The 26,511-nt window shown below is 37.8% G+C and overlaps 1 protein-coding gene across 1 annotated transcript in view; it reads right to left on the minus strand.

The window, feature by feature from the left end:
- The window catches only part of SEL1L3 (sel-1 suppressor of lin-12-like 3 (C. elegans)), a 29,240-nt gene extending 6,278 nt beyond the window's left edge, over positions 1–22,962 (minus strand). Inside the window, exons 1-18 of the mRNA XM_010007306.1 lie at positions 22,464–22,962; positions 20,842–20,968; positions 18,027–18,148; positions 16,751–16,866; positions 14,600–14,655; positions 13,459–13,591; positions 12,764–12,896; positions 11,884–12,030; positions 11,257–11,468; positions 9,547–9,726; positions 8,337–8,456; positions 7,591–7,731; positions 6,448–6,510; positions 5,468–5,644; positions 3,673–3,800; positions 2,956–3,039; positions 872–962; positions 681–765 (exon numbers count right to left, since the gene is read on the minus strand). Of these exons, the coding sequence (XP_010005608.1) occupies positions 681–765; positions 872–962; positions 2,956–3,039; positions 3,673–3,800; positions 5,468–5,644; positions 6,448–6,510; positions 7,591–7,731; positions 8,337–8,456; positions 9,547–9,726; positions 11,257–11,468; positions 11,884–12,030; positions 12,764–12,896; positions 13,459–13,591; positions 14,600–14,655; positions 16,751–16,866; positions 18,027–18,148; positions 20,842–20,968; positions 22,464–22,962 (2,614 nt within the window). The remainder of the gene's footprint in view (positions 1–680; positions 766–871; positions 963–2,955; positions 3,040–3,672; positions 3,801–5,467; positions 5,645–6,447; positions 6,511–7,590; positions 7,732–8,336; positions 8,457–9,546; positions 9,727–11,256; positions 11,469–11,883; positions 12,031–12,763; positions 12,897–13,458; positions 13,592–14,599; positions 14,656–16,750; positions 16,867–18,026; positions 18,149–20,841; positions 20,969–22,463) is intronic.
- Positions 22,963–26,511: the final 3,549 nt, after the last annotated feature.

Genomic DNA, 26,511 nt, shown 5'->3' on the forward strand with positions numbered 1-26,511 from the left:
TTCTTGTAAGACAATCAGATCAATCTTTTCATATACTGAATAGCTCTTTCAAAGGCACCAAAATTACTTAAGTCACTAAAGTCACAGATGTAGTAAAATTTAAAGCTGGAGGAATGTAACACATATGTAGTAAATAAACTTTTTTTTTTTCCCCACAGACCATCCTGCAGTTCTCCAAGGTAAGCTGAGCCAATGTTGATAAACTCTGTACCCTAACAGAACTCAGAATAAATTAGATAAGCAATCCTTTAGCCTTCATTAGTTTCTCATGACTCAATTATGATATGGAAGTATATTTGCCTTTGGATTTTCTCTTTGATAAAGTAACCCACATGAGCTCCTAAAGTCTACTACTATTTTTTTTCTCAAACCTTGAATAAATTGCTCAGGCTTATAAATATCTAGCCCCTTCTCAGGACTTTTTTTTATTATTTTATTTTATTCAAATTTTATCTATTTTATGCCATAAAAAGGAATTTTTCAAAAAAGCTGTGCTGAAACACAACACTTAGAATACCTTTTCCTCCCTGATATTCCTATCAAAACACTAAATGGGAAATGTAGGATAAGCAGGGATTACTCTTCCCTTAACTTGTTCACTCACATGGAAATTGTAACAAATGTAGGTTTTTGAAAAGTAAAAAAAAAGTTAAAATTCAGAAATAGCTCCTTATACATACCAAATGAGGGTGCATTGACTTGAGAAACAGAGAAATTGTAATATCTCCAGACACAATCAGTTGCCAGGTATTTCCTTGCTAGGTCCTGGGAAGAAAATAACTAATCAATTCATATCACAGATAAGAGATTAGGATGACACTATTATTAACAAGTGTTCCTTTTAGGATGAGTTGTGAATATATTTACTTACTGGTCTTTCTTCACATATATGTGCTAAATTTGTCTGTGACACTTCAATCCCAGTTTCAGCTGCTAGAACGTAATGCAGCAGAGCTTCATGCCTAACATTAGATAAAATAAATTAGTGAGAAAACTAACAAAAGTAGCATGCATTTTAGTTATAGTTCAAGAAATCCACTAAATAAATGGATAAAATCACCTAATAAAACTTCGATACCAGGTTGAAAAGCAAGAGACTGGCAAATCCATGAAAACAGCTACATCTACTGGCAATGCTTGGTGTAACAAACCATGCTGGATCTCCATGACCTGCAGTTTTCTCTCTTGAACTGAAGCTGAAATGTCTCTGCTGTGCATTTACTCCAAGTGCAAGACTGATGATAAAGCTGAATTAGTATTACGCTAAATTACCTATTTAAATGTTTCAGCTAAAACATTCTCAAAAGACTCTTACCTCCTTCACTTAAAAAAATCCTGTAATTAACTTAGCTGTGTATATATCTGTGAAACTTTCACCTAAGCAGTTCTTTGGTGTGCTTTACCCTTTTATTTCTATGACTTGTCTTGTCTTTTTAGACTACAGGCTTTTTGGAACAGGAATTGGTTCTTATTATATTTAAATGTATGAATAAAACAAAATCTCACTTCCTCTATGGACTCTAGGCACCTCACTGACTATAAAGCAAGTAATAAAAGCTAATTTTGTATTTGCAGTATAGCAATTCAGTATTGCAGTACAGTGGTACAGCACTGCTCATTATTCCAGAGAAGAGCATCTCTTTCATGTTCCCCGTCACTCATCTACTCAATATTATGAAGACTAAGCATTCAAAACTAAGCGGAAGTCTTTACACTCATGTGTTTGATTTAAAAATTATAAAAAGAACACTTGTATTTTTTCCTACTAAAGCTTCCTATTAAAGCATCATGCTTCAAATGATTTTGTCCACAACACAAAGCTAAAACCACAGCAAGCAAGATTCAGGGTCTAATGGTTAAACACGCATTTCACTTCAAGAGTAAGTGCTTAAGCAATTAAATTAAATTGTGAAAGCAGCTGCCCTTACAGAATTAGCAGGTGTAACTCTTGTTTCCCGATTACTTCTGCAAGATTACAAATTCACCCTTGTATTTTCTTTGTAAAATAGTGACCTCGCAGCACAGAAGGAATTCAGGATACTTAAGTTGGGAAGTTAAGTTCTTCTGATCCTACATCTCCAAGAGCAATTCAGAAAAGATACTACATTTAGGGCCTTCAAATCAGTCTCTGAAGATCAAACTACCATACCTAAGAGATACGTAGAACACGCGTCTGCTAACACCAAGGACTGAGGAACACATACTAATTGGTTTCCTTGGCAGTGTAGCAATTTACACCTGTGCATGATACACGAAGAATCATTCAGAAGCTAAGATTTCAACAGGAACATAGTCCTAAAACCAGAGATTACTTTGATTAGTGTGTATAAGTGACTAACCATACACGCCCAGTCACTGGCATCTCAGGTGGGACTCGACCAGATTTTTCCTCCTAACTGTTGAGACCAGACCTTTTGGGATCTTAATGACCTGTCATGTGCACAGGACAGGACACTCATGCAACTCACTCAAAGTGAACTTCAAAATCTCTTGGTTGTCTCATTGGGTATCAAAGCCTCCTAGTATACTTTACAGAAAAGGCAGTATTACTCATATCCAAAAAAAGGAACAAATCTAATCCAGCAGCCCGTCTGTTCATGACGTAATTACATAGAAGAAAGAAAGAGAAGTATGGTTTTTGGAACAGAAGTAGTATTAAAAATGAAAGGCCGTCCTCTGGCTAATCCAGTGCATGTTACTATGGGATAAAAATGACAGGCAGCTGATACAACACTATTTCACTCTACAAACTCCCTCTTCTTCCCTTGATTCTGTCAGAACTATTGAATTGTGCTTTAGGTCAACTCCTTCCCTTTACGTCTGTGGGTGTTTTGCTGCTGATTTCAGAGGTGCTGCTATTTGCGTTTTTTTGAGGTGACGGCCCAATATCCATTATTTTATCATGCATAAAGTGAAAAAGTAGAAAAATACTTGAAGAGAACACAACAAACATACCATGAAAGCTCCAGATAAGCATTGAGAGCTTTTCTGATTACATGACCTAAGTAGCCATTCTTCTCTGCAATGTGTTTTGCCCAGCTGTAGAAAAGAACAAACAAAAAATGAACAGCTGGGCTCCAGTAATGCTACTGCAACTCACACTGACTCAAAGGACACAAGAGGATTTGGGATCACCTTCTGACTTTTTCTGTAAAACAAACTATGGGATTTCGCCATAATTGCTGCATCTGCCTTATAACTGTTGAATGAGAACATTTCCTCCATTCATCTCCACGAACATATCAAAGAAATCCCATATTTTTTCTTGGCAAAATTACTTCCTTTTTTTTTTAAAGAAAACAAACATAACTTAATTAGTGCTATAATTAATTATCTTCCTTTTTCTTGATGCAAAATACCAGCTCTACTGCATCAGAACCCTGATATTTCTTGAAAATCAAGTTAGATGGCTTTCTCAGAGTTTTGGATACAATCTGAGTTTTCCAGAAAAAAAAAAAAAAAGAAAGCAAAAAAGAATACTAAAAGTACTCAGTCTCTCAAAATCTAATGTTCATTTAAACAATATACATATTGACATGGATCAAACTTTACTGCAGAAGAACCTTTTGTCGAGGATTTTTTAAGTACCATGAAGTACAAGATATTTAGACTACGGGCTTAAAACTATCCCACCAGAAATATACTCCTTTAACAAACTGTTTCATTCCTTACATTACAGCTTTTTCTGGATCTCTAGGGAAGTCTTCCATGTTTCCTGTGATGTAGTACACAGAGCATCGTAAAGTCCCCTCTATATGTCCGCCTTGGGCAGCCTTATAGAAGTAGCGTGCAGCAACTGTCTGTGAAGAAACAAGGCAAAATTGAGCAACTCTGCATTATTCATGTTTATTGAGTTTTGTTTTCTTGGGCTCATTTAATTTTCTGGGGCTCGTTTCATTAGATGAATTAGAAGAGGTAACTGACTAGCAAGTGCAAACCATTTTAACTACTTTTAATGTATTTAGGTGAAATTAATTCCTTTCCTTGAATTTTTTAAAGGTTTAGGCTGGAAAAAGGTTTTTAAAAACATATATGCTAGTAACATACAGAATGTCAAATAGAAATGTGTCTAAATGTGTAACTAACACTTGGCAGCATACAAGTCTCACGTGCACAGAAAAAAGTAAAAATCAGTGATTTGCTATTAGGAAGATTAATAAGGGATCCTGGAGAAAAAACAGAGAATGAGACTTTAGCACTGGCAATGCCCAAGTGAAGGCTGTGGAGCAGCAGCAAAGCTTAGTGTGTCCTGCACTGCACAAACACAGTGCTCAAGCCTCTGCAACTGGCTTATAAAAGATAAAACAGGCTGAGTAGGCAGGACCAGAGCTGCAGAAGCAGGAGGGCTGTGTCCATGTTTTATACTTGGAAATGGTAATCTGTAATGTAAATCAAAGCAGCATACAGCCTGAAATACTTTATTTCAGGAAGTTTTTAATCACTGATCATGAGCATGGACTTCAGATTATCTAGAGCAGCCATAACAAAGTACTTCTTTCCAATGGCTTTGGTGAATAAAGAAAACTAGGCACTTTTAGGGGTACTCCTATGATCAGTCCATTCTGAAATATGTATTTTGGTTGCAGGGAAGTGAAAATGCGCTTGTCAAATGCATATATTGGTGAGTACTGCTGTTGCTAGCAGAAATGCTCACTGTCTGGAGTATATCCAGACTTCAGAACTCAAAGGCCACACTGGAAATATCTTTTACCTCCAAGGTACAAGGCCTGCTCACATTTATTACAGCTTACTTCACTTTGTTTGTGCTGTCAGTCATGAACTACAGCACAGCATTTTAACACAGCAAAGTTAATTATAAGGAATATAACCAAAGTAGACCCTTCCTATTAGGGAGAAGTAACTTTTCTCATTGACATGTGCAAAATTAAATAAATGTACTTTGTCACAGAAAGACAAATCAAAACAGTGCAGTCTGTCAGGACTATGTTAAATGGTGATATATGGAAGTCTGGCTTGAAGGTGTTTTACTGCAGTGCTGAGGTTTCTGAGAAATTATATGAATGTAGCATAGCTGTTCACAACTTCAGGGACAAGGTTATGATGCTTTCATCTATTGTGGAACATACCCTCTCCCTATATCCTTTCCAATCTAAAGCTGGGGGAAACTGAAAGGATCACACAACGTGAGAGGACACACTATCCTGGATGGTGTCCCCAGAAGCAGGAAACCAAAGTTAGTCCCTGAAGTTAAACCTGCACCTGTTTTGTTTCCAAATTAAAGGAACACAAACACATGAATATAAATATGACTAAGATATTTGAGTAGTATCTCTGTCTCTAAGCAATCTGACTGAATTCGCCAGTAATTCCCTTCTTTATGACAAAAGGTAATAAAATCCAACTCAGAGTGAACACAGAAGTCTCAAGAATTAAGCAAAAACTTCTAAACCAGGCCATAATGTAAGAAACTATTACTACTACTATGGACTGTAAAGTATTTACTCACTTGATTTCTACCAGGTACTCCAGGGTAAATTCCATCTAAATAAAGGACACCAAGGTTGTATGATGCATCTGGATTTCCTAGTTCTTCAGCAATTAACCAGTGTTCGGCTGCTTTTCTGTAGTCTCTTTTAAAATTGTGGTAATACCATCCCAATCCATTCACTGCCTGGGGCAAGCCCTTGTGGAAGGAGAGAGCAGTCTCAGGTCACACGTTTGATTCTGATTTGGATCACTTTACAATTCCAGCCTGCTGCCCAACTTGGGTGCTGTCCTGAGCTTACCTGTATAGACATCTGGCATACGGGTCCAGCCAAAATTACACTGATCTGAGACTAAGGGATAAAAAAGTTTGCTGGCTCTTTCCACACTGTTCTTTCCTATGGCTCCATATTAAGAACAAGGAATGAGACTCCAGTGTCATCTTACTCTATAGAGCATCAGCTGTGTTTGCATTCAGAACTGTACCTGGCTACAAGAACAAACTTGGGTCTGTTGACCCATCTCACCTGCAATGCCACCTAAAGATACAATTATTAGCAACACAGCCTGCTGGTGTAGGTTTTTGAAGATTGCAATTATCTCCACTTGACTCCAGAAAGATCACCACATCAAAAGCTCAAACCTGGTAGGCACTCCTACGAATAAACATAGCTAGTATGGTCTAGAAGAAAATGTTTAAGTGAATGAGGCAAAAATATATCCTGGATCAAGTATTCACTCTGTAAGTCTCTTAATTATCACTAAATTTCAGAAGATGTAAGTAGAGAGTTCTTTCTCTTTCATAGAAATTTCAGCTGATTTTAAGTAGTCTGGTGTCCCAGTTTGGGAAAATAAGGCTCTCACCATTCATAGTAAAAGCACTGAGAGAATCAACTAGTATTTACATAGTATTATAATAATATGCATTTTATATAAATCAGGGTTCATTATAATTAGCACCTGGTATAGGACTTCTACGATAAAATTTTTATTACATTTTACCTTGGCTGCTGCTTTCTTCATCAATTCCAAAGCAAGTTTTGTATTCTTTTTCACACCTTGGCCCTAGGAAATGGATATGTGAAACAATTATTTATAAATTTTGTTGTTATAAATTGTTTATAATTGTTTATAAATACAGAACACAGTCTGATGAAAATTCACATATGCACATTCAAAATGCATAATAACACCGATGCTATGGTTTGCTAGTTAATTCAACTTCAAACAGGTACTTTGCAGCTTTGTGCTCATCCTTCATTCACAGCTTTACAAAATCTTAGTGATCCAGTCAATCCAAGTGATTTTTATGGGTAAATAATACCACAGATCTTTAATTTTCAGCAACTAAGGAAGAATTAATAGCATTCAAAGATGCACAGATCGTTCACTATTTGGAAATGAGTAATGACTTTCAACTTCCCTTAAAAAGGGAGTGCCTTCAGAGTAAATGCACAGATACCATGCTGATGAAGTCCATATATATTAATACCAGACACAGATCAAACAGACTATGGGTGCTCACAATTAACACAAGTAGAACTTAAGCAAGCACTCTGTAAAGAACAGCCTTCCACTGTCAAAGGAATAAGATGAAGATCTAGTAGTTCTTCCCTACTATCTCTAATTTTTAGTACAGTTGAACACTTTATGGGTGACACCAGTTGGCTGATACAGCTTACTTGACTCAGGTGGGGCTATGTCGGAGTTTAGGCTCTGCTGTCTAGTGCTTCCATTAGGGAAAAACTAATTACATGCAGAGAGTATTAACTCCTACTAAAAAAAAATAAATCCCAGAGATGTAACAAAGGGCATTCTAAGAAAAGATTGAACTTTCACCTATGTCTCTACACCAAGGCCTATTGTTAAATTTTTTAGGTGACATGCCTTTAGGAAAAATTAGGTTCCACAATTTAGGTGGCATTTGATCCTGAATCTGGTTATGAACTAAGTGACTAAACTCTTCTTAACATGCTTTTAAAATTTTTTTGTGCATATCTGGTACAAATCAACATTAGCTTCAAAACTACTGACTGATTTTCAGAGTAAAAGTTAGACTCTCACAGCATGTCACTGCAGATAACTTACAAACATCCATGTCATAGGAATGAATTTTTTAAAATTAAAATACAAAACATGACTTGCCTTAAATAACACAATGGCGTAATCATATATTAGCACTGGATCTTCTGTTTCTATTGCACCCTTTGCATACCATTCTATTGCAGCTTCAGGATTTTTTGCCACTCCTTGTTGGCCCCAAAACAGCATCTGAGCCAATCGTTGCTAAAAGAAAACAACGTAAGCACTAATGTTAGTATTGAAACTGGAACTGCAAGAGCAGACTTCTGCAAGCTTAAATGGATTTAAAATGTGAAAAAACTAGTTATATGTAGTTAACAGTTTGAAAACAATTGGTTGCAAAGAATATTCAGTGGTGAATATATTGATATTAAATCTACAGCAGGGGTATTTTTTACAGCTCTCAGTACCACAGAAGTCTGGCTTGATTTAAGTGCAGAGCTAAGTGATAAAGGCAGCTCTGATGCATGCAAATACCTCAGTATTATAGCATACTGTCTCAGATCAGCAGTAATAATTGCATTGTGTCAAATAGAAGCCCAGGGAAAATGATCACAGGAGATTTTAAGTCTTGACAACTCTTCCCTTTTGCCTTGCCAAAACTGCAATAGCTTTTTACATGGCCACTGCATATTATCAGACAGAAACACAGGAAATAGTTCCAAGCTCATAAAAAAGAAGCACTTCTGGGTGGAAAGAGAAAATACCTGTCTGCTTTACTCTCCTCCACAACTTTCCTACGTAGTCTACAGATGTACATACACGACGTGCGTATAAAACCAAGAAAGAGGAAATGTATTATTTTATACCTGTGCAGCTGCATTTCCTCTTGATGCTTCATGTTTTAGCCACATAAAGACATCACCATTTTCTTTTGTTTGAGCTTTTAGCAGTTCATCATCCATCAGCCTTATAGTTTCAACAAACGCCTGAAGAGTAGGTGAACAGAAAAAATTTACTGTATAATCAAATCATACGGCTGGCACCAAAATGAAAATGTTGCCCATTTGCTGTTTATTCCAAAAAATTTGTGATCAATTTTGGGTTTTAAAATTCTCAACTTCTTTCTGCTGGCCAGTGCATTAAGAGTCATCCTTACATCCAGTGTAAAAAACATTTACTACTTCATTACAGTACAAAACTCTAAGTCCATTCTACACTGGAAAGACACAAGATGCCAAAAACAGGAATAAAAGCCACACCTTTATTGCTTTAATAATAGCAAAGAAGTTGTCTTAAGCCTCATAAGACTTTTTAGTTTCTATAGAAATCTCTGTTAAAAGATTTTTAAAAGGCTGGCAGAAAGCTTAATGACGACCTGCCCTATAGCACTCTTATCTAGGTGGCTCTCTGCTCATTTTTAGATATTCAGCAATCAAAATATGTCTTTTTTTTTTTTTTTTTTTTGGAAAAAGAACAATTCTTTCTAATAAACCAGGATCCTAGTACTGGCCTACCTTGAGTATTTACACATAAAGTTGTGTTACCTTCTGTTTAGCAGTCAATTCTAAAATAATTTTACTGTAACTTTACTTCATCAAATATCTATTTAACAGCCAAATCTTTACATTTGATAATATAAAGGGTTTAAGTATGGAGAGAACAATTAATCTTCTGCATGAACTTCATGATGTTTGGCTACTGAAACAGCAAAAAAGTGGCATAATAAACATATTCGACTATATCACTAATTAAAAAGTAGAGTGACAACTTAGGGCCCAAGAATATTGAAAGATCGGTCGACAATTTGGAAGATTTGAGCCTAAGTTTGATTTGGTTTCCTTCTTGACAAAAAACTGAGTAATGGTATCTACATAAAATTTGGGGCATTTTATAACAACCATAGAATGGTAGAATGGTTTGGTTGGAAGGCATCCTTAAAGACTATTTAGTCCAACACTTCTGCCATGGGCAGGGATATCAATCAGATGAGCTAATATTTGTAAATCAAGACAAAAACATTCTGGCCACATAAATAACATATGAAAAGTCATTTGCATACACTTATAACTCTTTTACCTGTTCCCCTTTTATAGTGTGTTGGTCCAACGATGTCTTTATTGCGATATTACTGTAATAAGCATACGACAGCTCCAAATCAAGTGGATAGTTATTAATGCCTTGGTAATGTTTATAGCCAAGATTCATCACAGCAAGTCTCTCATTCCCCTGAGCACCAACCAAACTATACAGCAGTCCCTGGCAAAAACCAACAAACAAGAATGAATTCACATCTCACAAGTTTAGCACTTTGGTGGATATTTACAGGGAACAGAGCTCATACTGATAGCTGATATACTAGCTATATTATGTAAACAGTTATAGAATAAAGCACAGCCCTAAACATAGTCAAAACATCTTCTATATCTAGGGAAATATTTGAAAGAAAAACTAGACTCTTTAAATACCCTTCAAGTACTGCTCTTACTCTGCCACTCCTAAATGTACAGCGATTTTTAATGCCTCTATTATAGTGTTAATTTTACTCTACACTTTTTATACTCAGCAGTGACTTAAACAGTCTAACTGATGTCAACTGGAGTTTTCACACTGAATTCAGTGGAAATACAGAGCACCTGAAAATCTTACCCTAAGGATCTGACAGGACTAGAAGGATGGGACTTGTGACTGACAAAGTTTCAACTCAAAACTCCCTTGAGATACATGTTAATTGGTGACAGAAATAGTCTAGGTGCTGCACATTTGCCAAAACCATTTTCAGCATTGCTATTATTTTTCACCTGCACAGTAATAAAAACAGTAGTGTCCCATCTGTGCTGGATATGAAATTATTCCCTACGCTATCTGAATAAGATCCAATAACAAAATTACTTAGCCTCCATAATTAGTACCAGGAACACTCCATAATTAGGGTATAAAAAAAGACTCCTGTCTAAGGTTTCTTATATTTGAGAGACTAGAGTGAGCTCGGTCTCATACTGGCTTCTCAGAGGTTCCTTTGATTTAATATACTGTAACCACCTTAGGCAGATCTGCTATTCTTTATGAGCATTTTATATTACTGTACAATATCACAATCAAGTATCTGTTGGCAATATCCATATAGCTGTCTTCCAGTGAGATATAAACACCTCCCCTTTACTTGACCTTGCAATGAAATCACATGGAAACATTTAAGTTATTTGCAACCTGCCTAATATGTCAGGAATTCACAGGCTTTGCAGTTGCTCAGCTGAAACATGGTAATTTTTTTTCCAAAATAAAATTGTTCTACTTTGGTTACCTTTAATCCTTTGGCCATAATATACTCAGTGCCATGTTTTTGTACACTGTAAAATGGGACTCCTTTCCTGACTGTACAATGTAATCTTTCCACTTTCAATTTGCCTGACAACAGACTTTTTTCTTACCCACCTACCAATGACTATAGGTGACTCAAGGGTTATTACCTCATCCCACCTCTTCAGTGATTGGGAAAATCAGTACGTTCCATGCTGTTCCCTTTACCACCATATTTAGGTCTCCTTAAATCACTGATTTCCTTGTTCTGGATGAGCAGGATAAAGATTCCCACCATGGAGACTAAATAAAGACTTCCCTGTCACTGCGCTATTTAGGAGTAGCTGTATTGAGGAATCCAACCACAGCCTCAATGTGGAGGCCACTTCAATATTTTTAGCTCAATTAATCATAAATCCATCCCATTTCTAAATTGTTTTTAAAGGTAATTGATTTCACAGACATAACCAAATATGTTAAATATACTACCTTTGTACGATCCACAGACACACCAAGCCCTGTTTCAAATATAACTGCAAGGAAATAGGAAGCCTTATGGTATCCACAACAACTGGAATCCACCAAGAGAGGGACAGAGGAGCCCATATTGCTGAGGCCATTGGCACTGGACAGATCCTTTGCAACCTTCTCAAATATCCTCTGGCCAACTCCTAGAACTGAATCATTTCCATCTTCTAACACTAAAAGTAAAACATAGGATGCACAGTTACTGCAAGAGGTAAAGTAAGGCACTGACTTCCCCTCCTTGATTGAATGGAACTGAGACAGATTACTTTTTTTGTTTCATGCTGAATGGTATTCTCAGTGCAGACAATCCAACTTCCTAGAGATATAAGGTACTAATGAATATGAAGGGTGAATAAAAATCCAAAAGACTGTCTCAAAGTAATTAACCAATAAAAGCATAAGGATACCTATTTCTACATAACAAGCCATTCTTCATCTGCACCACAACACGCAAGTCACCTGATACTCCTTTACTAAGTTAGCTGATATGAAAAAAATGTATAACACAAGAACTGAAGCCACAGCATACTAACTGAGATGACATATATTGTGGAGTTACCAAAGAATGATAAAATAAAATACGATTACCACCTGGGGCACTGAAATCCATCTCTTGTAACAGTTTGAACAAGGTATGGTATTTTTCCCTGAGCTCTTTACCCCACGTGAAGGCATCACATTTGGATTTCTCTCCATATTTGTGTATCAGCTTCAAATAATAGTTTTCATAGTAGCCTAGAAAAAAACAACACATTTAAGACATGAAAGCTGACTTGACAGGATTTTAAAACTAGGTTCTAGTAGAAAAAAAGAGATGTTCCTACGGCAAGAGGAAAATTCATGAACAAGATATGCACATTCTTAACACCAAGTAGAGGTAAAAATTCATACAGTTAGCACAAGCCACTTAGAAATACCTAAGATTTCTTCTACTGTTTTCCATTATCTCGTCACAATGTGATCAAATTCTAATTGGAAACATAACCTAGTTTTCAGTACACATTTAAACCATGTTTCTCTTCTTTCATTTAAGTGGTTGCTTTGGTATAAACCTGCACATTAGGTACCTGTGAGAGAGATATTTGGCTAAAACCACCTATATTTGGGAAAGGTTTAAAATCCATGTGCCTTTAGGGACATTTGGGAATTAATTAGCAGAAAGGTGACTGAATAGCTTATAGGTAAGCTCTAAAGTGTTTCTTTGCCCCTTTATGCACCCGTCTTATTAGAGAAGAAATATCAAATAACATTGTTTAAGTTTGTATTCCATGGCACAAAAGTCTTTACAAGAACCATATTGCAGTTTTAGCTACCAGAAATTTGCTAATCTCTACAAATTGCCTTTTTTCTTGTTATGGCTGAATTTGAGTTTACTTTCGATGATTGTTACCTAGATTCAAGTAAAAGGAAAGAGTAAAGGTCTCCAAAGATACAGTTTAAAATTCATATGTCATATATCAACACTTACAATTTCTTTGCACTTTTTCACCTTGCCTTACAATGTATCTGTACTCATAAACTATTTCTTCAATGTCCATACATCTCTCGTAGTAGAGTTCAATTTGTTCTACTGCTTCTTTGTCATTAAGGGGGTTAGAAATCTATAAAAAGACAAATGATGAATAAATACCATCTACAGTATCTGCTGTTTATGGTTGACTAGAAAGAAGAGTTATAGGCAAATAAAAGGAAATAGATTATTTGCTGCAATCATGGTAATGGGTCAGATAACCTGATGTTGACCACAATAGACTGTAACTTTAAACATCAGCACAATCCAAGAAACCACGCATGGACTTCAACCATTGACCAAGGCTATGGGACTTTTACCACTGATTTCAACAAAACAACACATTAATCATATGTGTTCGATACTGTATTATCAAAAAATCTGGAAAACAAAAAAATAAGGAAAATGAGTCCTTACTTAAATGTATATTTCGAACATTGCCTTACATCTCACTTCTGTAAGTCTTATTTCTTTGCATTTGAAGTGGTAACTAACTTTCCTAGATTTTAACCATATTTTCATTATATATTTTCAAATACTATTATGTTTCATAGCAAGTTTATAACTTGGTAAGAGCTTCAACTAAAAATAATAAAACACAGCCATACCTATCTGCTAGTATTTAAACATTTCCAAACACTACTTTTATTTACCTGTTCTGTTTCCAACACATTAAGACGATAGTATTTCACAGGTCCAAAGAACGCTTCAATACCATTTACATATCCACTGCCTCCAAGAACAAAGTATCCAGCAGTGTCATCATAATAGAAATCTTCCCTAAAACTTGAGAATATGAAAGAGAAGTTGGCTATCAAGAGGTATTATCAAAGAGAAAAATAAATTAGTATCACAGAATTTCTGTGACTGATAGCCTTAACCTCACTGCCAGCATAATTTTCTTTTCCCATATGTTACTCTCAAAATCCACTCTGCAATTTAGTGTGACAAATTCTGGAGTGTATTTCACAAATCCCTTGTCTACAAACATATTAAACCAGCAGGGCATTTTATTTTTTCTGATCTGTAGGTATCTTCTGGTGTTTTATGCAATATTACACAACCTCAAAGTTTCAGTTCCACTTCTCCCTTGCACTTTCTAAAATTGGCGTATGAACATTTAAGTTATCTGTCATCTAGAGTTACTATCTTCACATTTACAATTTCTGGTTTGTAAAGTACAGCAGAGAAGGAACAACACTAAAGCCTGCCACGGAATCTACTGTTACATAGCTTCCAGATTAAAAGGTTTTGTTTTTTAAAATTATTTGCACAAGAAAGAGTCAATCTTAAATTACAATGAAAGAGAGCAATTAAAGATCCATGTAAAAAAATTATTAGGCTGCTTAGAATAAACAATAGAGCAAAAACATTCTTAGTGGAAATTTTGGTCTCTACCTAAGCAAAGCAAGTAACAATTTCACCAGTGAAATCCTAGCTCTCTCACAGCAACTGTAATATCCCCTTTGACTTCAGTAAGGTCAAGACCTCACTGGAAGACTGATCCTAATGCCACTGACCTTCCAATCAGTTTTTAGTGAGGTTTATCACACTCTAGTACTAGATCATGCAGCATGTTAACACAACTGGCTCCTAGCATTAACAAAATTATTCAGCTGTTGCTTAATGCACAGTAATGCAAACTGTTTTTGAAAGGACAGAGTGGAAAGAGACCACAGACATTTTGAAAATAATTTGCAATCTCAATTACAAACTTTTTTTCTCCTTCTCCCACTTCTCATATCTGAAATACAGACATACATATTACTTAACAAAGGGGAAAATGCTGCTTACGTAAAAGACTGATGATGATGTCTTTTCAAATTCTTCCCAACACTGCTTACTTCTATCTAAAATATATAACACAAAATATTAATTATAATAAATTAAGTATTACAAGGTACATTTCTGAAGCCATTTCAACTCATAGTTCAGAAGATTACAGCTGCAGCTTGTTGCATCTTCTCTGCACTAAAGAGGATGGTGTCACATATATGACATATGTCAGAGGAGCTTAATAGAAAGCTATGGCTCTGATCTGTCCTGGCCAACCATGACTCACGAAAACCAGCACAGATGTTGCCTACTTCAGCTATTTCATTCCTGTGTTCAGTCGAAAGACATCTGTACTTTGCTGAAGCTTTTATTCTTCCTAAGTGGGAAAGGCTGTTTCACTTTTCTATAGCAGAGAAACTAAATGAATATTCATCTTCCCAAGAAATTGAAGCATATAGGTGAAGAATGGCCATAAAGCCAATGTAACAGGCCATGATTTACAAAAAAAAAAAAAAAAAGTGGGTTCAACTCCTACTTTCAGTAGACTATGAGAGTAGTAAGACACTGGAATAGGTTTCCCAGGGAGGTTGTGGAAATCCCCTCCCCGGAGGTGTTTAAGGCCAGGTTGGATGAGGCTTTTTGCAGCCTGGTCTAGTGTTTGGTGTCCCTGCTCATAGCAGGGAGGTTGGAGCCTGATGATCTTTAAGGTCTCTTCCAACCTTAACCATTCTATGACTCTATGATGCCCAAGAAGGAAGACTAAGGTTTTCATCCATGTTAGTATTGCCTAAGGATTCACAGAATAGCCCTGCAAAATTTTCTTAAGTGCCTAGGGATTATCAGGGATTCATCTGCATCTTCAGACACTCTTAAAATCTGGCTTTTAATTTCTCAATGCCTCAATTTACCAGCCTTCCCTAAATTATATGTGTTAGATCACAGTGGTCTAAATGCATCTAAATGAATGGAACTGAAATAATCACAGAATAATTTAGCTTTGAAAAGACCTTTAAGATCATTGAGTCCAACTGTTAACCTAGCATTGCTGAGTCCATCACTAAACCACGTCCCTAAGTGCCACATCTACATGTCTATTAAATACCTCTGGGGATGGTGAATTAACCATTTCCTTGAGCAGCTTGTTCCAGTGCCTGACAACCCTTTTGGTGAAGAAATTTTTCCAAATACCTAAACCTCCCCTGGCATAAATGGAGGCCATTTCCTCTTGTTCTATCACTTGTTACTTGCAAGAAGGGACCAACCCCACCCCAGTGCAACCTCCTTTCAGGCCGTTGTAGAGATTGATAAGTCTCCCCTCAGCCTCCTTTTCTCCAGGCTAAACAACCCCAACTTCTTCAGGCACTCCTCATAAGACTTGTGCTCTAGACCCTCCACCAGCTTTTTTGAAATGAAATGCCTAAATACAGAGATTCTTCTGTACTTTTTGAGGATTGTAGCATTATAAAATTTACTACAGGAAGACATATCAACAAGATGGAACTGAACCACAACTTTATCTTTTCCAGAGAACAATTCTAAGTACTGAAATGTTTTCAGGTTTGGTTCTGCTTCCTCTTTTTTACACAAGAGCATCCATTAAACACTTGTCCAGAAGTGAACATATATTGACCATGGATTTATCTCACACCTGAATAAATTAACTCTGCTCTCTGATATAAGAATATTTTTCCTTAGTCTAATCATACAAGCAACCCTCAAATTTTCAACCAGTCAAGACTAATAAACCCTGTATCAATACTGACAGTAACTTTCATATTTGCACCTGAAGCTGGGCTTCAAAACCCATAGGCTCTTCTCTTTCCCATGAACTTAAATTACAACTACAAATCAAGCAAGCAGAAAAAGACATTTCTGATTCTATACAACATTTTTTTCACTTTTCCTTTTAACAAAATGCTTAAAAGCTTATTATATTAGAAGTAAATACATTTCTACCTGACTTTCTTGCAAGACAATCAATCTGCTCACCACTTGAATACGCAAAACAACATTTTCAATGGGAAAGAAGTTAAGAAATAGAAGATTAAGTTTTTTATTATTTTCAGACCCTAATATCTTAATAGCTGGAGGTTCAGACCAGGGGTTTGTCAGAAGCATAATTAAATTAGACAAATCAGCTTTGATCCTGTAATTCAGCAGCAGGCCTACCTGTCCACCCTTAAAAGAGAGATCCAGTCGAAACCACTGCTTCAGAGGAAGGCTGAAGCTAGTTTTCACTGCAAGGTCATCTCCTCTCATGAGGTGCATCTGAATATGCACATAACCTGACAAAGCAACAAAGGAAGAAAAAGGAAGTAAACACCACAGAAATACCAACATTAAGAATGAGCTTCCTAATGTATTATTCACAGTGATTTTGTTGTCCTCATCCTCTTCAGCACCAACAGAGATCTGGGTACTCACCAAGCCATACATCAATTCTCACAGAACTCCAGAGAAATGTGCTTCACATTTCAGTTACACATCTTGGATGCTAATGCTCAAGCTCCCACATTAAAACGCAGTCTCAAGAACAAACTGTCTGAGGGATAGACACTCTAAATCTAAGGCAAACAGGGAGGGTGCCACGGTTGGTGTCAAACACCAGAAAGCAGACATGACTTGCAGAAAACAGTAGAAGAGAACAGCAGACAATGGTATCTACTCCACACTCTTAACCTGCTAGAATGTGCTAGCATGTCAGAGTGTAGTGGTTAAGAAGATGACTCTACCCTTCACTACCTGGATCTGCAGAAGCTAGACTTATGGTCTGAGCTCTTAAGACAAGAATAGGTATTATGATATTCTAGTCTAACACTGAGAACAAAACTGGCTGTAAAACCTCTCCAAGTAAATCTAATGTCAGGTTGGTAACTTCCAGCTGAGCTGCTGTTTTTGTTTGTTCTTCAAAGAGAAGCATCCAGTTTAGAGAGGATAGACTAATTATCTAGATCAATTATGAGGCAGAGAAAAAAGAACTAGCAAAAAACCCCACAGGAAAAGATTAGTTGTGAAATTTGCAAAGAACAGGAAAAAATGTAATGTCTTATGAGAAAATCAGGTGTGCACTTTTAAAACTTTGCACACTTACTTCCTCCTGCCAGTCCCCAGCTGCTGAATTTCATTCTTTATCAGAAGTCTGAGGAGCCATCTTCTGGCAGGAATATTCCTCTACTGCAAGTGTTGTTAGACTAAGACAGTGCTATCTCTTAAATTTTTTTTAAATCAGGTATTTAAACTGAGCTTCTTGAACACTGCAATATAGGCAAGATCTTGAATAACTTGGACTTTTTCTGAGGGTGTTTCAAATTTTCATGTTGTATGTATGTAAGCACTGAGAACAGTATCAGACAATAGGTTTGATAACATATAAATGTTATAATAACTTATAAATGTTATTCCTAGGCACAGTTCTATAAAGACTGTATTAGATAATATCCCTTACCTTCCTCATTTAGAAATATAGCAGGAGTACTATACATTTCTTTCGGATCAATAAAATAGAGTATACCACACAGATCCTTTTCACAGTGATGCAGCAAATACAGCCATATTGAAACGGTGAACCTGCATGAGAAAAAAAATTTAAAAATTCACTCCTGATGAGAAGTGTCCCTATATAATTTGAAAAGCATGCATTTTGCTTTAATTTAGCCAATCTGTTTCACACACGTAATCTTCAGAACAGAACACATCCTCTGCAGGGCAAACCTTTAGAGCAGTAGTACTTAAGACTCTTCGATCTGTGGTTTTCTTTTAACCACATACTTCTGTGGTAACAACACGAGAGGAGAGTAAGGGAGTGTTGTCTGAGTCAATTCCAGAATGCTGAGCCAGAGCTACTGCCAGATCCCACATCAATAAAGAACTGAAAACATGATCGAGACAACTTGGAGCCAACCTCCAGCATGCAGGCTACAGTACAAAATCCCCAAAAGCAGGATCTTCCAAACTTGATTGTGGAAACCAGTAAAAACTAAGCTGTGTCTTCTATACTAAATGCCAACTGTGAAAATGTGCTTGGGAGAAGCAGTTAAGAATTAATCCAGCCTCTGGGTAGTACAGATAGGTATGAATAGCTGTTACAGAGCTATCACAGGATAAATAAAGGTGAAACCTGTGCAAACTATAGAGCCATGCAAAATAAAAAAACTGAAGACTCGACAACTGTGTCTATTTAGAAATGTGTAAATAAATTTATATCATAGTATCTAATTTTAAGGAGTTCCTCTGTGCCAGACTAAATCTGCTTCAGTGCTCTTAACAGAAACTTGACCATTTATTTCCATAGCAGTTAGGCCAATGCTGAACACCTTTGAAAACTGCACCTCCAATGTACTACCCAGCAAAGTACAGTTATTATAATCTCCGCTACATAAGTTCTCTTTTCTTAGGTGACTTTTATAAGAAGATAATATTTGTGTTTTTTTCTATTTCTATAATAAAGAAAAAAAGTCAGTATTTGTTTGTGGTAGTTTAGATTTAGGTCAACTTGCTTTGCTTCTCCCTCAAGAAGTTTCTGAACGTAGAGTACCTTTTATCTCTGCCTAAACTAAAATAATACAGAGCCTACAACTCAAACAGCTAATAACACCGTATTCGCCAGAGATGGCTCATGGGTGAGGAAGGAAGGTTTGTAAATCACAATCTTGTATCTTGTTACAACCTTCAGGCAAACACTGCGTTTCCAGAAATACTGCTTATGCTTATATATCGCTTTTTTCATCTTTTATCTCTGGCAATATAGTAATCTTTAATGCTGCAAGTGTCCACTTGGTCCTTGATTGCCAGTCTGAGCCCATTAACTGTTCTGGCCAAATTTCTTGGGACAGAGTTTGGGACAATGCTGACTCATTACACATCCCCCATTGCTGCAGAATGCTGTACAATGTCAGTAAACCTTTTACAGCCTATCATTGCTGCAGGCTGTTCACTGGTAGCTACCTCAAATGACAGTTCTCTATCCCCAATCCTCTTTCTTCACAAATCCCTTGCTAAAACGAAACTAGTAACTTCAGTTAGATCCATCTGCTTCTGTTGGCATTTTGTTGCAGCAAGGAACCACCACACACACAGAGAGCTGAAGGAAAACTCTTCCTCTTCTTCACAGTTACCCCAGGCTGTCATGCAGCTGCAACACCCAGGTAATGCTTTATGTTAAAACTGGAGACACCACCAGCAGGCGAGAGATGGTGGAACTAGTGTGGAGAGAGTAAAGAGTTGCATAAATTCACGCTATATAGTCTCAACCAGAGGCTTGAGCACCTCAGTGCAAGAAGCAGAATGCAAACTGCACTGGTGAGCAAAGGGCAGCAGTCTGTGTATACCAGGCTGTCACCCACCCTGAAGAGGCCAGGAGCTAAAAATTGCTCTGTACTTATGACTTCAGAGCTATAGCTTGACGACTTGTTATTTGTATGCAACCTGTGCTATCTGGTAAGTCTTCTTTGACACTCTTCTTGTGGTCACACGCCAAACACAAAGCAGCAGGCAAGTTCCAGTTCCTGTGATAATTTCCTATTTTTGTAATTAGTTGCTGGGGTAACAGCATCTGGTGGAAGGGAGATATATTTATATACCTGTATATATACTTTTTTTCTCTAAAGTTGCAAAATATGACTGAAGAGTTGTGACAGTTTTGGGAGAGCTGAGAAAGATGCTCTTCCCACAGTGACTCCTCTATAACTGAACAGGGTGCAGGGGGCTAAGGAGTTTTACTCCTGTCCAATTAAGGGAGTTTACACAGGGACGATGGAAGGAAATGGTGTTAGCTCAGGATGGAAGACTTATCCAGGCAGGGGACTCTTATCACTATGGGCTTGTCAGCTGCAAAATAAACTAGTCTGTGAAGTTACAGGGAAAAAGCTGCTCCACACTGCTTGTCTTTTCAAGAGAACCTACTTTGCGTGTGGTCAGCAAGCCACAGGCTAACTAGTCATGAGACAGTTCTCTGATCGTGACAGCACGTAACTGCTAACTTACCCTCCTAACTGTACCCAACCAGCCAAGTCACACCTACTACTGGTATCTCTTACACAACACTGCATTAACACATACTGCAAGTATCTTTACAAGGTTCAGCTTAATCCTCTCCAAAACTGCAATCAGAGAACAGGAAGAATTGCTAACTACTTCCATTTCGAGCCTTTTCTCAAATTAGCAGGCAGTATTTAATTTGTTATATAGTCTAAGAGTTTAAGTGTATTCTATAGCCTTCAATAATCAATTACATATCACTCCAATTATTTGCCTATACTTACATGGGAAAATCAATCTGCTGTTGTCTGACAGTCTCAAGTTCTCTGTTTTCAAATTGTTCAAATTTCTTCACGATTCCTGTTTTCTCCCCACTGGAAGCATATATAAAGTTGAGAATCTGGATACCATCTGCAAAATACAATCTTTCTTAATCTGCCAGACAGCAAGTACTGATAAGTAATTAATTAGCTCACACTTGTATAGTCAAATAAGTCCTTAAACACAAGTTCATTCACTGTTATTAAATATATTAGAGTCTTGGACCAAATAACCCATGGAAAGTGAAACAATTAATTTACAGCTGGTATTAGATGCAGGGAAAGAACAGACTCATTTAAATCTAAGATACTTAGAGAACCAATTAGTAACAAAGAAATCTTAATTTATGTTACTAGCTTAAATCTCATGCTATCTTTGGTTATGTGCCCATGACATTACTCCACAACTCTTGGACTTGCTTTCCATTTTCAGTTCTCCAGTTTATCCTGTACATATGGATGGATACCAATTATGTTCTTAACTGATATGTACAATCCTGTAATAAATCTGATAAAGCTGCCTCTGCTAAGAAACAGGAAAAAGATCTTCAACGTCATGATATATCATCACCTTTCCTAGAAAAAAAAACAACACACAAAAGCCCCAACCCTCAAGCAACGTTTGCAAGCATATTTTAAAAAATAAATTTGAATAAAATGTTATGGCCTCTTATTTCTTGTTATATTGTTTTCATCTTTAATTAGATAGTAAGTAAGGTACTACATAAGATACTTCACACCACTGTCAGAGATCAAATGATCTGTCTCCAACAAGTATTTTAGAAAGCCCCTGAAGGCAGCAATATCATTGCTTCTCTGTTTGTCTTCAGACCACTTACATGCCAATGTAGTGAAAATAAATTACAAAAATACCACTATGAGATTTTCTAGGAGATAACCCTTTAGAAGCAAATAACCTTTTTCCTTTTAGGTACTGCTTTGTATATATATTGAAGATAAAGCAATTGTCAGTAAGTGTAAAGCTAGAGAGGCAGACAGAAAAAAAATCAGAACTCTGAGAAAATCTAGGAAGCAGAATTGTGAATTTCAGTGATTTATACAGTTGGCAAGACACTTTTTAATTTAAAACTATTGATTTTTAAAACAAAATGTACATCATGTACATAATGGTTTGGGGCACAGAAACGGAGTTGCATTAGAAAAACTTCAAAACTTGTTTCTGAGTGTGTGGCCATCATCGTAAGCAAAAGTAGACTATCTGTGTGAGAATTATGTCTGTAAGAACTGAGGGACTGAACAACTCCCTCTGAAGACAAAGAAATTACATCGACAGACATCAGTGGGTTTTAAATAAAGTTGTTTGAATGCACTTAGAAGGCCCTGCTGCTACAAATCTCCAGGCTGTTTGTGATGGAACAAACTAGATCTGAAGAACAAGTTGACACCAGTCATTTGCAACTCTTAACCCAACAGTTATGAGGCTTACATATTCAACAATGTGTCAAGTAAATAATTCTACGTAACATTTACTATTTACTACATGTATGCACTTTCTAACAGCTTACAAAAAAAGGCTATTTGGATCCCATTAGTTTCCTTAGGGAAGAAAGTGACATTACTCTTACCACTTTCATGAGGGCACTGAGGTATCCTGTTTGCCTGGAGCATCCACAAATAGTCAGCTCCCCACTGAAGACATACTTTGTGGTCCTTAAAGGGGCGTTCAAAAGGTGGAACTGCTTCTAAAAAAGCATAATTCTTGGCAACTGCATCCTGGTAGTCGTCATTCTGCTCAACACCATAGCTGCTAGCTGATCTGTGACTGATCCATGCATATAATATCACACTATGCACTATTATTGAGTTTCTGATTATATAATCATCTCTGTAAACCATGATGCTTGGAAACTTCAAATGTATTTGCCGAGTTCTGCTAACATAAAGGTTCTTCTCATCCTTCCATCTCCTTCTATACACTGGCACACCAGTCCTGAATTCAGAGGAAGCTACTACTTCCAAGTTGACGATACAAGGCTTGGAACATAAATACTGAACAGAAACCTCAGAATTGTTAAGAACTTTCTTTTCTAAAATGTTTAAATTAATATAGTCCACATAATCCATGTTTTTTCCAAACTGTGCAGTAATTGCTGTTGTCCGTAGTGTCTCCTTTCCAAAGGATGGCACAAAATTCTGGAAAAACACCCAAAATACAAAACACATTAACCAGAGAATTTAATTTTATGTGATTACTAATATACTCACAGCAATAACAGAACATTGCACAAGCAGAAGGTTTATATACCACACGTGAACTCCAAAATACCAGGATGCTTTCACACAGCAAGTTGATGCGGATTACTGGAGCGCTACCATCACGGTTTTCATGGTAACTCCCCTACATCAAGTTCTTGAAGTCAGTTACGCATGCTTCTGCAAACTAACTGTATTTACAGGGTGTATCCTTCATCCCTTCCACAAGTGGAATCCGGTTCAAGATACTGACTTACACGTCATGCTATTTACACATCCTCCTGGGTCAGGCCTAAAGAGTACATAATAAAATGCACCAGCATTTAGTCATACTCTTGTCCACTTGTGCTGCCACAGCCTGATGTTTCTGCATCTTTTGAAAACATTAGCTAATTTTGTTACTTCTCATCCAGGCAGCTGAAAAGCAGAATAACAACTAAGGCAGCTCACAATAGTTTCCTAAGAATGCATTAACGTTCATAAAATGTCTGGGAGCATATTACAGAAACATTCCTGTCCTGAAGACAGACTTACAAATCTGAGCAGCAAGACCAGAAGGCAGCATGTGCTCAGTTTTTGCTCTATACATCTATGCACTTTATCATACACTTTGAGAGTGAGTGGTTAGCTGTACACCAGGATTATCCTCCATGCTGAAGTTCTTGTGTCTAAGGCTTCAAACAGCATCCGGCTTGACGCACTGCCAAGGATACTGAGGATTACCGAGCTCAGAGGGCCTGCCACCAGCATGGCACTTCTGCCAGGTTCCCTAACCTGTCTCAAATATTCAGAATTGTCACTCAGGAAAACCAGGAAAGCTGATCATTAAGATTGCTTAAAATGAGAAGATTTGTCTTGGTTGACCCTTAACTTTGCTAAGTTTAAACAAATCAACCTGAATTTTATCTCAGATATTTACCTTTGATTGATTTTTTTTTCACTCTGATGCTCTAAATATTTAAATCCTTTGGCCAAATTGTTAATACATTTCTAATTATTGGATGTATCATAGAATCAGCACCTGCACATCCTTCTTGTAGTGAGTGGCCCAAAACTGAACAGCCTCACCAGTGCTGAGTACAGGACAATCACTTCCCTAGCCCTGCTGGCCACCCTATTTCCCAGGATGGTGTTGGCCTTCCTGGCCACCTGGGCACACTGCTGGCTCATGCTCAGCCAGCTGTCAACCAGCATGGTTGTGCACATGGAGGAAAAGACTTGTTCATGATCCAATAATGGGGGATCAGTAAAAGTCCCTAACAATAAACTATTTTGCTTTTTATTTCTTAAGAATATGTTGATGGTCCTTGAGAGTACCACTGAAAAGAAACCACATCAAGCCAGCAAAACCTGTGAAGGTGTGAATATTACTAAAGCTTAACTTTACCTATACTACTTCCTTGTTCCTATAACGATTTTTAATAGAATGCTATTTTTCCTCCAGCTCTCTGTCTCCTTAAAGGCCAAAAGAGCTCTAGGACTCCAAGTGGAATGCAATTCTGCATAGAGGAGACTAGTTACCCCAAGACATTGATTTTATTTAATGCAGATGCTGAAAGGCATAACTGAATGAGGGAACTTTTGTATGAGAAAGATTGGTATCATCTCTTGCAGCTGCATAACCCTGGTTAACTAGATTCAGTGTTTCTAGGTCTTTCTGAACTTGTCACTTAAAACACTTTCCACAAAAACAACTGAATGCTTTTTATCTTTTAGTGTCCAACAAAAGACACTGGAAGCCAGATGGGCAGTGATGCTGAACACTCATGAACACACGTGTAAGATATCCACTTTGAACAAATAAAATGCTATAAAAATGCAAAACACTCCACAATGTCAGTATTTAGGCTTTCTACACTAGAGTCTCTCAGGGACTTATCCAACAGAGATTTGGGAGCTTGGCCTTCAGCAAAGACATCTTGGGTCTAGCATGGTTCACTCACTAAGATGCAGCAGTGTACAAATGTGGCCATTCCACTTCCAGTGAGTGGCAGAAACGATGCTCTTTTTGTGGTGGGGATGCTAAGCTCTGCAACTCAAAGTGAGCTCCTTGTAGAACAAGGAACAAATTCCCATGATGTTTCGAGAGCACTTCAAGCATGACATACTATGACTGCTGGTGCACAAAGTAAGCTTCAGCCATGCTGGTCTTACTGCCTTTCCCTTAGTGCCTGTTCTGCAAAATGGCTCCCACTGGGTCGTTAAAGAAACTTTTTTTTTCTGTTCTTTGGTGCCTGGGCATTAGCCAGGGCATGTGGTGCAAAAATGCATGAAGTATGTTTGCCCCTGCTGTTACAGCACCCCTAGCAAACCCTTCAGGAGGCTCATTTAGTAAGGGCCACAGTGCAAAGACCCCTAATCAACCCCACAGCAATGCAGAGCTTGCTGACTGTTAAGTCTTCCAGACCATGGCTAAGCCTGTTATCACTGGGTTTCCCCTACACAGTGCTCTCTGCTGCACTGCACATAATGTGTATTACCTAAATGTTTCTACTTGCTGAGGAGCTCTACTGCTTCCCTCCCCATTATCTCAGACAACGTGGAATTAATCGTGCACAATCTGACTACAGAGAGCTAGGATGAAAGGATTACACAATGAGTGTGATTATGAGATTCCAATACAAAAGTTTCCTAGTAAAGAGGCCAGCTATGCTAGATTCAAAATGTTATCATAAGCCAGGCAGGGCTGAACAAGGCACAGAGGCTTCGTTGTGTGGGGCAACTTAGCCACAAAAGCTGCAGACATTTTTTTGACTTGATCTTTTTCTTAAAACCGGCTGGGCTAGGCCAAGCTGTCCCATCAGATACTGGGATAGAAATCAGTGGGAGGCTGCAAGAACAAACAGAAGATTTTCAGTTGCATAATATTACAGAAATCCTGTTCTTTCACTTGCCGGACTAAGAACTCAGCAGGACCCTCCCTCTGCTCACCCCAGCTGAAGCTCCACATAACCCTGTGCACCTGCACCTGTTTGCACGAGGTATGCAGATAACCACGGCCCTTCACCTGTGCACGCCCGCCACGTCACGCTGTTTTAAGATGTGTGAAAAGAGGACACGTCAAAAAGGGTGCCGATCTGCTCCCAGCCAGCAACAGTATCATACGCACATAAAGAGCCTTTAACTGAAGCTCGTGTTTAGCAGATGCCCCCAAAACGCAGTTGTTTCCAAAAACCGGCGCGGCACCACACACACACGCACCTGTGGGAGGATGTCAGACCCTCCTGCTTTCAAACCCAGAAACTGAACGTTTAACACGTTGCTAACTAAGGTTTCCTGGCTCAAGAAGGGAGCGCAACCCTGGGGAGCAGAGAGAGGGGAGCAGGGCCGGGCTGGGCTGGACCCCCGCCCGGCGGGTTCCGGGAGGCGGTCCCGGGCTGGGCCGGAGCGGCCCGGGCCCGAGCAGCGCGGCCGCAGCCC

This window comes from Chaetura pelagica, unplaced genomic scaffold, assembly GCF_000747805.2.
Source record: "Chaetura pelagica isolate M959 unplaced genomic scaffold, ChaPel_1.0 scaffold261, whole genome shotgun sequence".
NCBI classification, from domain to species: Eukaryota; Metazoa; Chordata; class Aves; order Apodiformes; family Apodidae; genus Chaetura; species Chaetura pelagica.